The sequence below is a fragment of the Corythoichthys intestinalis genome, chromosome 2 (assembly GCF_030265065.1).
Source record: "Corythoichthys intestinalis isolate RoL2023-P3 chromosome 2, ASM3026506v1, whole genome shotgun sequence".
Taxonomy (NCBI): domain Eukaryota; kingdom Metazoa; phylum Chordata; class Actinopteri; order Syngnathiformes; family Syngnathidae; genus Corythoichthys; species Corythoichthys intestinalis.
This window is the reverse complement of record NC_080396.1, coordinates 74,606,354-74,621,480: the sequence shown is the minus strand read 5'-3', so window position 1 is coordinate 74,621,480 and position 15,127 is coordinate 74,606,354. Positions and strand designations below refer to the sequence as shown.

At 40.2% G+C, this 15,127-nt stretch overlaps 1 protein-coding gene across 4 annotated transcripts in view; it reads right to left on the bottom strand.

Moving 5' to 3' along the window:
- rerea (arginine-glutamic acid dipeptide (RE) repeats a) overlaps positions 1–15,127 on the bottom strand; it is a 403,494-nt gene that overhangs the window by 166,333 nt on the left and 222,034 nt on the right. For all 4 annotated transcript variants that reach the window (XM_057829516.1, XM_057829515.1, XM_057829518.1 and 1 more), the window contains exon 3: positions 4,078–4,148. In XM_057829516.1, the coding sequence (XP_057685499.1) occupies positions 4,078–4,148 (71 nt within the window). The remainder of the gene's footprint in view (positions 1–4,077; positions 4,149–15,127) is intronic.

The following is a 15,127-nucleotide window of genomic DNA, read 5'->3' as shown; positions in this document are numbered from 1 at the left end:
ACTCAGTAAACAAATTTAAAGCCTAAGGCAACATTGCATGATCTTACAATATTTTTACAAAACAGCAAGCCTGAAGCTTTCTATAGCAGCCTGCCTTCAAGCTAAGGCCGGGTCCTTCCGGGCTCCTACCGTCAGTCAGCGGCGGCCACAGTTGCCCACATAGATGCCAGATCAAAATCCTTTTTACTCAGATTTTTTTATTCGTCAATCGGCTGATGGGCGATGTTTAAAAGTGTCCATATACAGGTAGTCCCTGGGTTACGACAGACCCGACTTACGCGATTTCGACTTAATGACGCCTGCGTCTCGTTTTTGTTGTTGTTTTTGAATGTTTACTTTTGTGATACATGCTTTTATTTTGGCGCAGTAAGCGTAGAGCAAGTTGTACAGGATTTACACAACCGCCCACCCCACACACGGCAGTGACGAAACACGCACACATGAGGAAGCAGCCGAGTGACAGAGGACTAGCCTGCGCGCGCATTCATTGCTTGCGAAGCATCCAGAGGCGACGGCTGTATATTAACCCTTTCATACTGTTTATTGTGCATTTTCAATTGTGGGCGATACTTGGGGCGACTTTATGTGATTGTTTTTCATGATGTGCAGACGCTAACTAATACATGCTAATCGTTTGTTACTGCTGTATCAGCAGCTACTTGTAAACACAAATTTGAATTGCTGGTATTGAAGATGAGACTGATTTCATTTCATCTTATTATAGTTTCATTCTGCAAGTGTTGATGTCATGAGCAGCTGAATAAAGTCAGCAAACCACACGGACGTCTGACGTCTTCATTTCGGAGCTTAGCTCGCTGTCTAGCTAGGACTTAGCTCCAAGGTTTTGGCGAGGACAGTACAATGACATAAAATACATGTTTTTGGATTTGTTTTTTTTTTTAATATCTGGGGGGTATTTGAAGGGTTAATTCCGATTTACTGGGAAATCCGGGTTACATCGCCAGCGCAGGAAGGGAACTCATTCGTAAAACCGGGGACTACCTGTATTGGCCGGATATATCGGTCGAGCTCTAAACCGGAATACTCAGTTCCTATAACAGCAGGCCTCACGATTAGTCATGTTTGCCTGATACCAACTGCTGTGACGTTGTAGTTTGATCTTGACAGCCCTGAAGTAAACAAAGCTTTTTCAAAGGCTTTTGCAACTTTGACAAAGCCAACAAGGCTTGTTCATGTTGCTGCTCTGCTCAACCAAACACAAGGATGCATTAATTACAGGCAGATGTTGGGTAGGGGCTGGGGGGTGGTCACAGGACACGACACACAGATGTAAAACCGGGGCGAGGAGACAGTGAGAGAAAGGTCAGCTGGGGAGGAGCTACTAAAGCAATCATTTCTGTCTAGTCCAGGCCACTTCAGATGCTCTTGGTCAAGGTTGGGAATGTGAGCGTGTTTGCATATACTAGCCGGAATCCAATTAAAGGTCTGCTCTTAAGGGGCCTAACTGCCCTGCTGCTGTAAGGCCTGCATTTTTTAAAACTCATTCACATAGAACTGACCTACACAAGTAAAGTATTGACACACATCCATATCAGCGTATATTCAAAAGCATACATGCATTTGCAAAGCTAGTACTTGTGCACGTGTGTGGGCCTTCTGCTGACCTCCTATCATCACCCAGGCTTTTGGAAGCCATTATTTGGGTCCCCTGGGGGTTGGCCAGCACTAACCAAAACCTCAACGTCTGCTGGAACAGCCAATCTACTAAAAGACATGTAAAACTGACCGGCAATAGAGGGTAGACATTGCTGCTTCGTTTTCAGATGAAGATCCGTGCTTTAGTTGGCATTTAGAATACAATAGCATAGCATAGAATAGCCTTGACTGTCGTTGTGCAGAGTACGAGATTTAAAGCATAGCGTGCAACACATAAAACAAAAGCAAAAGTTGAGCGAGGCTAACAGAATCACACAGGTTACAGTGTACACAGACTGGGAATGAAGTGAATCAGTGACTAGACTGTTGTGAGTGTGTGCATAAATGGTTGTTTCGTCTCCTTGTGCCCTGCGATTGGCTGGATAGTGATTCAGGGTGTACCCTGCCTACTGCCTGTAGTTAGCCAGAACTTGACGAAAAATGCATTTTTATGCGACATGTTTAAAATCAATCACAAATCCAAATTAAATCACAATAGCTGATAGCATGATGATGACAATGACAATAAATTAATTCATTCAAAAAAAAAAAAAAAAAAAAGTGCCTGTGACACAAGAAAACATGTTTATTACTTATTAGACGTGGTATTTTATGCTCCTGAATGAAATGGGCCACTTGGATGTGTGCACAAGCGATCGATATATTTATTCAATTTTTTTTAATCCCACGCTACGAAAATGAGAGACTTCCGGCCACCGTCTCAGATTGAGGAAGAAGGCGGATGTGACGTCAATGAGTGACATCATCTTCACTATACAGCCATACTGTTGTATGAGAAGGACTGCGCTTTCATCTGATTTTGCGGATTAATTCATTTATTTTTCACGTCACGCCAGCCCAATGTGCTGCAGGCTTTTGTTGCTACACGAGGGAGAGTGGTTTGAGCCTTTTTGGGTTTCAAAAAGATCCTGTTCTCCGCGAAGAATGGGCAAAAAAAGTCCGACAACAGAGCGACCATTGGACAGACGAAGTGAGTAAGCCACGTGTTTTATATTTCGTCAAATACTAAGCTGAAGGCACACATTTTAATAAGGAGGTGGCTTGCATTTTGTGGGTGACAATGCTCCCTTTCCAGCGAGAAGGCGAGTCACTGGCCGATGATGGCGGGAGCGCCCATGCTCGGGCAGCCAGGCGCTCTCGTCTCTGGTTATCGATTGTGTCGAGACTTCCACCCCGCTTGGTTCTCTTTGCGTGCCTGCCGAGGGAGCGCTATCCTCGGCTTGGGCTCGGGCAGTCAGTGTAGCGTGTAGCCTAGCTCTTACCTTCTTTTTTGTTTACGCGCCTTCGTCAGTCTCTGCTGCGTCCACGGCGACAACCACTCCTGCTTAGGCCGCAGAAAGGGAACTACGAGCCGAAATTTGGTCCCCGCCGGGGGCTGGCCGATCGGGAGGGCGATCACATGACATGAGTCGGGGTAGTTTTGATTTTTCGTGTTTGAAAGCGAAGGAAGAGACTTGGAAGAGCCGCTCAGTTCGGGTTAGCATGTAGCCTAGCTCTTACCCTCCTCTTCTTTACGATTTTTCCTCCGTATTGTCACTGCAGGGAAATGACTAAAGCCGGAGTAACTCCGATGGCATAAAATACCGTTCGGGAGGTTTAAGAAGTCGGCAGTTTTGAACATTATGCAGTTATTGAGCCCTGTTGTACTGAATGAATGCATTTTTCATATGTCATATTCCATTTAGCATAAGACTCTTATTTCTCATTCATTACCATACAATTTATTTTGCAATTGGGGAAAAATACTTAGATACAAAGAATAGCCTGTAAAAATATTTAAGTAGAGAGATAAAAACAACATTTTGCAGTCTGCTCTAATCATCAGCCTCGTGTTTATTATCTCTGTCGCCTTTTTCTCATTCTGAGTCTTTCTCCAAATATGACTCAAACATATATGGCTGTATGCCACAGGCTTGCTCCAGATCAATAATATCACTTGAAAGATCCACACTTGAGCCAGAATCGCTGAAAAACGCTTCCTCCTCCATTGGGCTCAATGCTAAATCCGCTGAAATCACTCATTCTCTGACGTCATCACCAAGATGGAGGCGCCAGAGCGCTTTAATGACAGGAGGTGCTAAACGGCAGATTAAAAGACGCATTTCTCGTCCTCTGCACTTTGTCAAATTGTTGTATATAGTCCAATCATCTCAGAATATGATTTTAATTAAAAAAATAATGCTATTTAAGATTTTTCTTTTTCCTAATGTCACAGGCACTTTAAATGCAATGGAAAACATATTTATGTGGAATTTTCAGTATTACTGCACTTCAATCAAAATGCAAATCCACCGTTTAAAAAAAAGAAGTCAACATAGAGCCTTTCATTTCCAGCACCTCAGAGCATAAGTGTGAACACATGCAAACGAGACAGGAGAAAAAAAGAAAGGAACTACTCACCAGTTTGAACTCTTGAATGCTACAAATGAAGTAGGGAGTGTTGGGCCTGCGACTCTCAATGTACACACAATCTGAAAGAGAAATATAAGCATGTTAGCGTCAAGATGTTCACACTTCTCAAGGCAATTGTGCAGTAATGCGGCCAAATTCAGTTGGAATACGCAGAGTGTTGTTACCTCTGCAGAAAAGACTTTTTTCCCCCTCCTTATTGAGTCAAATTCAATTGGAATGCAAGTAATAGGATTAAGGACTTTTGGAGCGCTACAAGGTTGCCTTTCCAAAGCAAACATCACGCCCTAGGGTAATTGTGCCATTGTTCCACTCCATTGATACATCAGTGTGCAATACCGGAGTAAACCCAAACCCGTCACCCTACCCCAGGTTTAGAAAAGTGCAAATTTCACCTCATTGGAAGTTATATCTAGGGGTTTGATTGTATGTCAAAAAGGTGATATATCGCCTTTCGATATGCTCCCACCATAGACGTCATAATGTATTGACGTGACACATTCGCCATTCACTGCGTCACGCCTTCCCGAAGGACGCCGTCCTAACTCCGCTTCATTTATGAACAGTCGGTCACATGCAGCAATCTGACGCCGGATTTAGATTGAAAAAAGCTGTACTGCATACAAACAGGAAGGATTGTGTCAGGATTGATTTGTTCGAGGATTCAAAGTTACTATATTCTTTTGTACTATGCATGAATTTTCAAACGTTGTGAAAAAAAAATCAATGGGAGAAATTAGCCGCTACAGCATTGGCATTATACTTCGCAATATTTACGTAAAATAATGCTAACTGCCTGTTTTTTTGCCTTTTACTAAGAGTCGAGACGGTTCTACGCCCATATCTATAAAGAATTCAGGGATTTAAGCATTTATTCACAAGAATTTTCAACAGAAAAAGTTCTTTGTTGTACTAAGGGGCCTTCACAGTGATTTAACTAGCAGCACATTCGACATATTTAAATGAAATAAATGCTAACTGCCCGTTTTTTTGTTTTTTGTTTTTACCTTTAAGCAGGAATCGAGACTGTTTTACGTCCATAAATTAGGGATTTAAGCATTTATTCACAAGAATTTTCAACAGAAAAAGCTCTTGTACTAAAAGGGTCTCCGCAGTGACTTAACTAGCAGCACATTCGACATATTTGCGTAAAACAACTGCTAACTGCCTGTTTTTTTGCTTTTAACCAAGAATCGAGACCGTTTTACGTCCATATCAATAAAGAATTCAGGATTTAAGCATTTATTCACAAGAATTTTCAACGGAAAAAGCTCTTTGTCTGTTTCCACTCAGTCAGCTTTGACGGAAATAGGCCCCCTATGAATCGGCCCCACGCCCCGTCAATACATTATGCTTCCACCAAGAATCGATATATTGTAGTACCTATACTCACAAACATCTCTACATAGAGAATTTTCAGGTTAAGACACGGCCATAGATGTCCAATCTGTTTGAAGAGGGAGGGATGGCAGCGAATGAACATGTTCATACACTGCCACCCTCCCACTTGAAATGAATTGGACGAGTAACTCGTAATAAGCTCATTCCAGTTCACAGCAGAAGGATGAAAAAAGCTTTTTTTTTTTGCTGTTAATTGTTATATCACCATATTGCAAGATCATTGCCCATCGCAAATCGTATCATATCGTGAGCTACCCTGAGGTTACCACCTTCACCCATCCCCCCAACCACCGGTTTTGTAAAGTACAAATTTCACCTCATAGGTACTTATATTAAGTGAGTCTGCATTGCAGGAAAGGGAAATCCTACGCTCTGCCAAACTAAATAACCCTCGCATATCAAAAGCTGTTCTCTCACAAAGTATTCAAGGAGGTGGGATCGGCGGTATGGCCGAATCGTGAACCACAGCCCCCCCTCCTCTCTGCCTTTCCTGAACAGAAGCATTTAGGCCGCTGTGGACAAAATACTGCAAACCACTTGAGAAGAGAATAAAGGATGGCTGGGGGTTAATTGAGGCTCCCCCAACATGACAGGCCCCCCCCAAAAAAAATCTGTGCCGAAGCGTAAACATGTAACCCTTCATATTACATGTACGTAGTGTACGCAGGGCGTTTGCCAAGTGACCCAAACATGCGTACAAAACACAACACTGAGGTAAAAAGTATGGGAGGGATCCTCTGGGTATCTCACGATTTGCGATACAAGGCTCACGATGTGGCGAGACAACAGTTATCGATACATGGGTGAGGAAATCATTCTATAACTAATAAATAGGAAAAAAATAGAGCTATTTCCTTTTGTTAAATGTGTACCGGACGAATGTTGTTTTTAGAACGTGACGTAGCATCGCAAAGAGGAAGTGGGATATTATACTGTAGATCCGCCCTCGCATAAAAACCATTATATTTCTGCTACCGTATTTTTTGGACTATACGTCGCACCTGAGTATAAGTCGCAACAGCCAAAAAAAGCGCAATGAAAAGGGGAAAAAAATATATAGGTCGCACCGGAGTATAAGTCGCATTTGTGAGGGGAACTGTATTTGATAGACTCCAGCACCAAGAACAGACATGTCATCTTGAAAGGCAATTTAAAATACAATACAGAAAAACAGACTGAATAGGTGTACGGCATAACAACATTACATGACGCTATGAGTTAGATCGTGCCTAAAAAATCCAGCCCGATCCGACCGGCCCGATCAAATAACTTGATTTGCTTGCCCGATCGCCCAAAATTTTATGTTTTATTTGTAGGCACGAGCCCGAAAAAAAAATTTTTTTTAAATTATGTTTTATTTGTGAGGACTCAGGAGAAGGAGGAAATGCAGGGATGCGATGCGTGGTTGCGTTTTGCGTGATCACATTTGTGCTGATGCCGGTGAATATACAGTATATGCATAATAATAAATTAAAGCCTGTCTTTTGTAACGAATTCTCCCAGTTAAACAATACTAAGATCGATATTCAATAAACGTTTATGTGTTATATTTGCATTTCTGTTCTAACAGACAGATAAGTGGATCTGACATTTATTTTAATCTCCTCGAGTTGGCAGAAAAAAAAAGTAAGTTTTCTCAATGTTTAAATAGTCTACATATTTTTATTGTCATTATAAATGCATTTACACAACGAAATAACACTGGAAAAGTTTGTTAAACATATTTCCCGTACGAGACACATTCTTTACATTCAGCGAAACCAACACAGGTTTCCATATAGCACCTTCAACAATCAATTTGAATCCTTTCTACGTATATCCCGCTCCTACCGCAGTTGTTTGCTTTTCAATTCCCCTGTCTTTAGTTTTTCTACTCCTATAGCTGTTCCATATCGAAAAGGAAATACCAGGATGCTCGCAGAAGGCGCCAGGGCGCGGGAGGGGAAGATTGAAAAGAGAGCCATTCCGTTCATGTGCGCAGGCATGCACAGCACCTTCTGTGCTTTATCCAAATTATTTATTTTATTTAACATCCATACATGGTTTTAGTATAAATATATGAATATATATATTTATTTAAGAAAAAGTTAGCGAGAGAGAAGTCGGCCCGACTGTAAATAATCACACAAGTCGCTCCAGAGTATAAGACGCACCCTCTGCCAAACTATGAAATAAACTGCGAATTATAGTCCGAAAAATACGGTACTTTTCTCCAGTAATCTTTCAAAAACGAACATGCCAATCAAGCACTGCTGATATGGAACTTGTAGAAACGACTCTAGACATTACAACATATGAAGGATGTTTTCTTCATACGTTTCCCGAAACCAAAAACTCGGCGGAAAAAATGTGAAGAATGGATCAACTTGCACGGAGGTTTAACTCCAGCAAGGTGAAGCCATTCACATTTCATATGCAGTAAACATTTTGTTGGGTTGGAATGCTCCTTCAGAGGACAAAGAGGTAAGCCACTTTGATATTTTTTTTAACTTATTTTTTAGCGTGGCGTTGTGCCGTGCTGCTTCTGTCTGGCAATGAATGGCCTGAAAAGAATTAAAATGGTATCTGACTGCCTCTGTTACCTTTTCTGTTGTAAAGAAACAACTTTAGTAAGGGGGAGGTGTAAATAAATTGCAAAATTAAGATTTGTTATTCATGAAAAAATTAAAAGTGTTCGTTGGCTGTCACTGTCACCATTTGCGATCACTACACAAAAATAGCAATATAAATTACCCCAAGAACGGTCAGAGACGCAAGACAAACAGAGGATACAATATATAAGAAAGACAGGGCATATAGTGGTAAAAGACAGCTTGTTGACACAGGAGAATGTCATTGTCAGTGGCGTAAGGCAATGCTCACATTTTTATGTTCTTCCACATCTTTACCAGTAAATTTGGTACCAGCAACATCATTTTCAGACAGAATTGGTAGGTTTAGCTCAGTAAACATCTCATTTGTACACTATTTACATGCATCTAGCATAAGAGACAAACCTGAGTTTGACCCCCTAGCAACAGTTGCTAACTCCATGAATATTAATGAGCAAAGGTGACGTGTTAAGTGCATAATGCTATTGGAATGAGTATCATTAGTAGACATCCTATCAACTTGAAGTGGGAGGGTGGCAGCTAGAGGTGGGAATCTTTGGGCACCTAAAGATTCAATTACAATTCAGAGGCTCCGATTCGATTATAAATCTATTACTGATGTGTTTTATTTCCGCTTTACCTGGTATAATTCAATAATCGGAATTTGGATGTTTGTGAATCGTTCTCGAATCTTCCACAGCCGAATCGCGATATCTAAGAATCGGAAATTTTGCGCGCCTCTAGTGGCGAGTTAACATTTGTTCATTCACTGAACCCTCCTGTTTCAAACAAAGTGGACATCTACTAGAGATTTCATTTTCGTTTGACGAGACGAAAACAATACGAAAATGCGATATCAGCGTCAAGTACATCAGCTTACATCGTAGCAGTGTTTGGGTCGTGTCACTCATGTGAGATGTGCTGCGCCTCTCCCTCCTCACCGGAGTTTAGGATGCGTCTCAAGCTAGGCTGCGCTCAGTCTTGCTTTTGGAAACACTAAGATTTGTTTTCCTCATCTTGGCGAGAGGAAATAATGCTATGTTGCTGTAGCCTTAAACGGTCTGTGCTGAGTGATCATCAGACACTAATGTAATCCTTGCGTTAGCGTTGCATTCGCGTTAGCATCTTCAGAATGGTGAGCGTCCTCTTAAAACACTGGCCAGCAGGGTTGTTTTTGTCAATAATGACGACAACGAATATATTTTGTCAACGAACACTTTTTCCAAGAATATGACGAGACGGTGACGAGCTAAAAATGTGTTTTGGGAGATAAAAACATAAGAGCAACGCCAGGTTTCGTAAGACGAGACAAGAACGAGACAAAAATGTGCAATAGTTTCCGTCGCATGTTCACAACGGGTTAGCATAGCGTTTACGTTAGCATTAGGCTAATGCTAACGGCGAGTATCCTCCTAAACTCTCGGACAACTTTTTTTTTTTTTTAACATACAGCTCATGTCGTCTAGGTGAGTATAATTAAATGAAAAAATTGTACTGTATTCCTGCTGAGTGTGTATAATCAAGTTGGCGTTGTCCTTGCAGACGCTACAATATGTGCTTGACTGTCAATTCCCATTCGAAATAGTTGGTAACTTTCATTTATTCATTTATTATTGAGTAGTTTTTTAAATTTCAGTAGCTTTTTTAATTTTACAGGCTAAACATTTTTTGTAAACGTCGACTAAAACTAGACAAAATTAGTCTAGTTTTTGTCATCAAAAACTATACGAAGAAAAACACATTCTGAGGTGGCTAAAATATGACTGACTTCAAATGAAAATAATGTATTGCTTTTCCTGTTTGGTCTGTATTATTATCATCACAGAGTTGCCGTTGTCCTTGTAGACGCTACTATATGTGCCCGTCTGTCTACGTTCAATCAAAATCATTGGAATCCTTTATTTTTGGAGTAAACATTTGAATTACACAGTCGAAAACATTTTTGAGTTAAGCGTCGACTAAAACTACACAAAATTTTGCTCCAATGACAACCAGACGTGGACGAAAACATTTTGAAATGACAGAAATATGACTGAGAGTAATAAGTATTTTCATCCAAAAGACTAAGATTAAGATAAAAATTTAAAGGGCTGCCATAAGCAACACTGCGTAAGATCGTATTTTATTAGCTTGCAGTCAGTCATATCATACCAGTAGCATTTAAACGTGCCGCTCCAGGCTTCCTCTCACAAAAGGTGTGCACCGAGCATTTTCCATGACACATGGTCTCTTGTTGTTTATGTCTTTGTGTCAGCTGAATTATTGATCTGGCTGTGGTTTATCTTACTGCTTGCAAAAGGGGAAAAAAAAGATATTTAATGGCCCTCACGGCCAAGAGCCCATTTGTAGAGGTGCGGCTGTCTATATACAAGAGCTCCTGTGACATCACTGGCTTTGTTTTGAGGCTGTAACCCCGGGGTGGGCTTGTTATCTGCTAAGGGGTGAATGAGCTGTTTGGAAGAGGGAGGAGGGGTTATCGCCCTCACTGGCTCCGAGTGATGCATTATATCTCTCTCAATGCTGCTATCCCCCTCCAAAAAGCTCTCCCTCCCTTCTTTCCACCATCCCAGGAAGTCATTTACGAGACAGCATGAATGAAAATATCCATCAGTAGTACAGTGTATCACAAAAGTGAGTACACCCCTCGCATTTCTGCAGATATTTAAGTGAATCTTTTCATGGGACAACACTGACAAACTGACACTTTGACACAATGAAAAGTAGTCTGTATGCAGCTTATATAATAGTTCATTTATTTCCCCCCCAAAATAACTCAAAATATAGCCATTAATATCTAAACCACTGGCAACAAAAGTGAGTACACCCCTTAGAAACTACGTACATCCCTAAAAGTCCAAATTGAGTAATGCTTGACATTTTCCCTCCAAAATGTCATGTGACTCGTTACAGGAGTGCTGTCAGCATTGCTGCAGAGATTGAAGAGGTGGGGGGTCAGCCTGTTAGTGCTCGGACCATACGCCGCACTCTACATCAAACTGGTAAGCATGGTTGTCACCCCAGGAGGAAGCCTCTTTCGAAGGAGGTACACAAGAAAGCCTGCCTGTCTCATCAGACCATAGAACATTGTTCGAGTAATCCATGTGCTTTGTTGACATGTCTTCAGCAAACTGTTTGCGGGCTTTCTTGTGTTCCGTCTAGCTAGACAGTGAGTTAAGCTCCATAATGACGATGTCAGACGTACGTGTGGTTTGCCGACTTTATTCAGCTGCTCATGACATCAACACTTGCAGAATGAAACTAAAAATTAAATGAAATCAGTCTCATCTTCAACAACAGCAATTCAAACAAACGTTTGGTGCTCCAACGATTAATCGATTAACCCTTGAGAGTCGAAGGACGCGCCGGCGCGTCCTCAGCGCACGTCGTCTTTGAAGCGCCCTCACGTTTTAATTACGTCACCCACATGCCGTTGGTTGGTCTCGTTTTAAAGTGCGGAAGTTGTGGTTTACTCTCGTTATTATTTGAAGTCAATCGACCAACTAAAACGTGAGATATTGTCATTTTAGTTTTATAGTTTTATTGTCCTCTCAAAAAAACATTAAAACGCTGCATGGATCATTTGTTTATGTCTATATTTCCATCATTTCTTGTCCTTTTTCAAAACGGAAGCTCCATGAAAAAAAACAAATCAAACGAACCCTTTCGAAGTCACAGTGGAAGCACAAAACGCGTTTTTATTTTAATAAATATAACTGCCGTGCGAGGTTCCACCGAATGAGAGGGAGGAGTGTTCTGAAGCAGCGAGGTGGCGAGCGACGTCCGTTTGGATCGAGCAGCGACTTTGTGTGACTTTGAGAATGAACGGAAAACTAAATTTAGCGCAAGCAATTGTGCTTTTTGATCAACTTGAGGAAGAGGATGGTCCAAATTCGTCATCATCGTCTTCTTCGGAAGAGTCCTCGAGTGAAGATAGTGACGGATTTGAACGCGTGGGTGACGCCATCGACGAGCAGAGGTAAGCAAACTCACATTTTTTTTTTTTTATGCTGAAAAAGTTTCTTTTGAAAGTTTCTTTTGATATTGCAAGACAAAGTTAATTATGATGCAATATAAGTGTGTGTTTGTGTATATAATAATAAAATGTGCATATCAGATCAAAGTCGTACGTGCACTGTGTGTATCCAAGGCAGGAATTTATAACTGTGGCGTTCTTCTTTCTATATGAAGATTAGGGATGTAGCACATATTCAGCTATGGTATTCTTTCTACTGTCATACATATAGATTTCCATTATTATTTATTGCTGTATATATTTTTATTTTATACTTTATTATTTTCATAAATACTGACTTTTTTTCATGTACATTTATAGTGACAATGAAAGTAAAGTGAAATGAAAATGGAAGGGTGGAAGGGTGGAAAGAGGACCGACACCCCATGGAAGTGTGGGCTGTGTGATGTCGCCCTGTGTCTAATTCCAGGACGAAGCTGCTTTTCGGAGTGGCCTTCCTGAAAAAATTTTAACTTGTTTATTGTAAATATTTTTGAAAATACTTTTTTTTCCCAATGTTATATATATATTTTTTTTCCCCACAGTCAGTCTTCTCAATTTGTGTATATAAATGTGTGTTCAAGAAGCTTGATTGTGTGTACATAGTTTTCATCAGGTGATGGGCCGCAATACCTAAACTCATAAAGAGATGGCCTCTAAACACTTTTTGTGTTGGATGGTATATATTTTTTCACTGTTCGGTCTGCTGTATACAACCTGTTTTGACTACAGCATGTACAGTGCTGCTCAAAAGTTTGTGAACCCCCTCAACATTTTGGAATTTTCTATTATTTCAACCTGATTTCCTAATCAATCAACTCAGTAGTTTTTTTTTGTGTTTTTAACAGTTGTGTTGTCGAGACTAAATTAAAAAGAGTTTTCATCAACTGATGTAGGTGCAAAATCGAACTGTTTGGTCACAACCAAAACCGCCATGTCTGGCGAAAAGTCAACACTGCATACCACCAAAAGAACCTTCTCCCAACAGTGAAGCATGGAGGTGGGAATGTCAAGATCTGGGCTTGCTTTTCATCCTCAGGACCTGGACAACTCCACATAGTCCAGGGAATCATGAATTCTGAGGAATATTGTCAAATCCTAGAACATAACCTGACGCCATCTGTTTTGAAGTTAAAGCTTGGCAGAAGGTGGATCATGCAACATGATAATGATCCAAAGCATTCCAGCAATACAACCAAGGAATGGCTGAAAAAGAAGAAGATTCGTGTTCTGGACTGGCCCAGTCAAAGTCCTGACCTAAATCCCATTGAAATGCTGTGGCGGGACCTGAAGCGAGCAGTTCATGCCAGGCGCCCATCAAACCTCTCTCAACTGACTGCGTTCTGCAAGGAAGAATGGGCAAAAATCCTCCAAAGTAGATATGAGAGGCTGATTAGTCACTACAGAAACCGTTTGGTTGAGGTAATCTCTGCAAAAGGAGGCGCAATATCCTATTAACTGAAGGGGTTCACATACTTTTGCACACATGATATCTGAGTTTTTCTTAAATCAACCACTTTTGTTAAATAAAGAATGACAATATAACTATTTCTTTTGTTTCAGTCCATTATTTGGAATGTCAGTATTGTGGATTTGGGTATAACTTTACATTTAATAAGGTTATTTTAGTTTTTTTTACAAAAAATCTGACCATCGCTGTGGGGTTCACAAACTTTCGAGCAGCACTGTATAAAGGCAAAAAACGCCTATGGCTATACCTGTTGTTTATGTTGAATTGTCAAATATAAGACTATTTATTCTGAATTTTTTTGGTTGAATGTTCATCCTAACATGTTGAATAAATATTACAAAGTTTCAAAACGGTTCGTTACGCATGTTTGGTTGTCAATTGGACATCAATATTAAAAATTTTGACAAAACGATTTTGGAATTTTTGGTCTTTTTGGGCCCAAAATGATGATTTATAATTGGTCAGTGAAGGAAACAACAGTTTGGACATGAAGTTCAAGGTGTCACAAAAAAAGGGACCAAACCAGGCCATCGTAAACAATTATTTCTTTGAAATATAAAGGCAACTTCAAAGGCATGCAAAATCAGACAAAATAGGCCCAGACCTTAAAGGGTTAACTTGAGTAATTCGATTAGATTTGAATTCAATTTTGCTGCTTCGAGTATTCGTTTAATTAAAAAGGCGCTGTAATGGTTTGTTTTGAAAGGGTTTGAGCAATCACAGCAATCGGTGTTACCATTTTCAGTGTAGTTCCAGCAGTTGAAGCTTGTGGCAAAGCATCTTTGATGTTTATTTCACCTTATTGAAGACTGCCCTCTAATCACAACAGTGAATATGATATAACTCATTTCACATGGCTGAATCTAGCTGCTCCCTGTTAAGACCAACATAGGCTAAGTTTTTGTTTCAGCTAATGTTTTTTTAATGCATTCGTAATTTAATTTATAGGTATATTTAGCCATTTTTGTGGAAATATATGTTTGAAACATTTAAGAGAAAAAAAAAAGCATTTGATAGCCTTTAAGCTAGCGGACTTTTGCTATTTAAGTTAGCTAATCTTTGGTTGTACTTAGATCCTCATTTATATTTTTTTTATACCGTTTTAGGCTCAGCTCAAGCATTTTAATGTTTTATGTTCCTTATCCGATTACTCCATTATTCGAACTAACTAGTTCATCGATTAATTGACTATGAAAATAACCGATAGCTGCAGCCCTATTTGCGTTTACAAGGAGCTGCTGATACAGCAGCAACAAATGATTAGCATGTACCAGTTGTATGTTGTCTTCCAGAGTTGTCACACCCCAACTTTGTATCCCAAAAGGTTATCAATATGCTCCATTCGTTCATTCCGTGCCACACTCCCAAAACGAATTGGACATCTACTAGTAATAAACTCCATTCAGTTCACAGCAGAAAGATAAAAAGGGCTTGTTTTTTTCAGTTTACTGTTTTGTAGAATATGGTAGAATGATTTACTGACCGATGTATCGATAATTTTTAAATCGCCGAATTGTGAAATAATCATTATGGCTTGGTTGACTAATGTCCTGTTCAGCAGTTCAT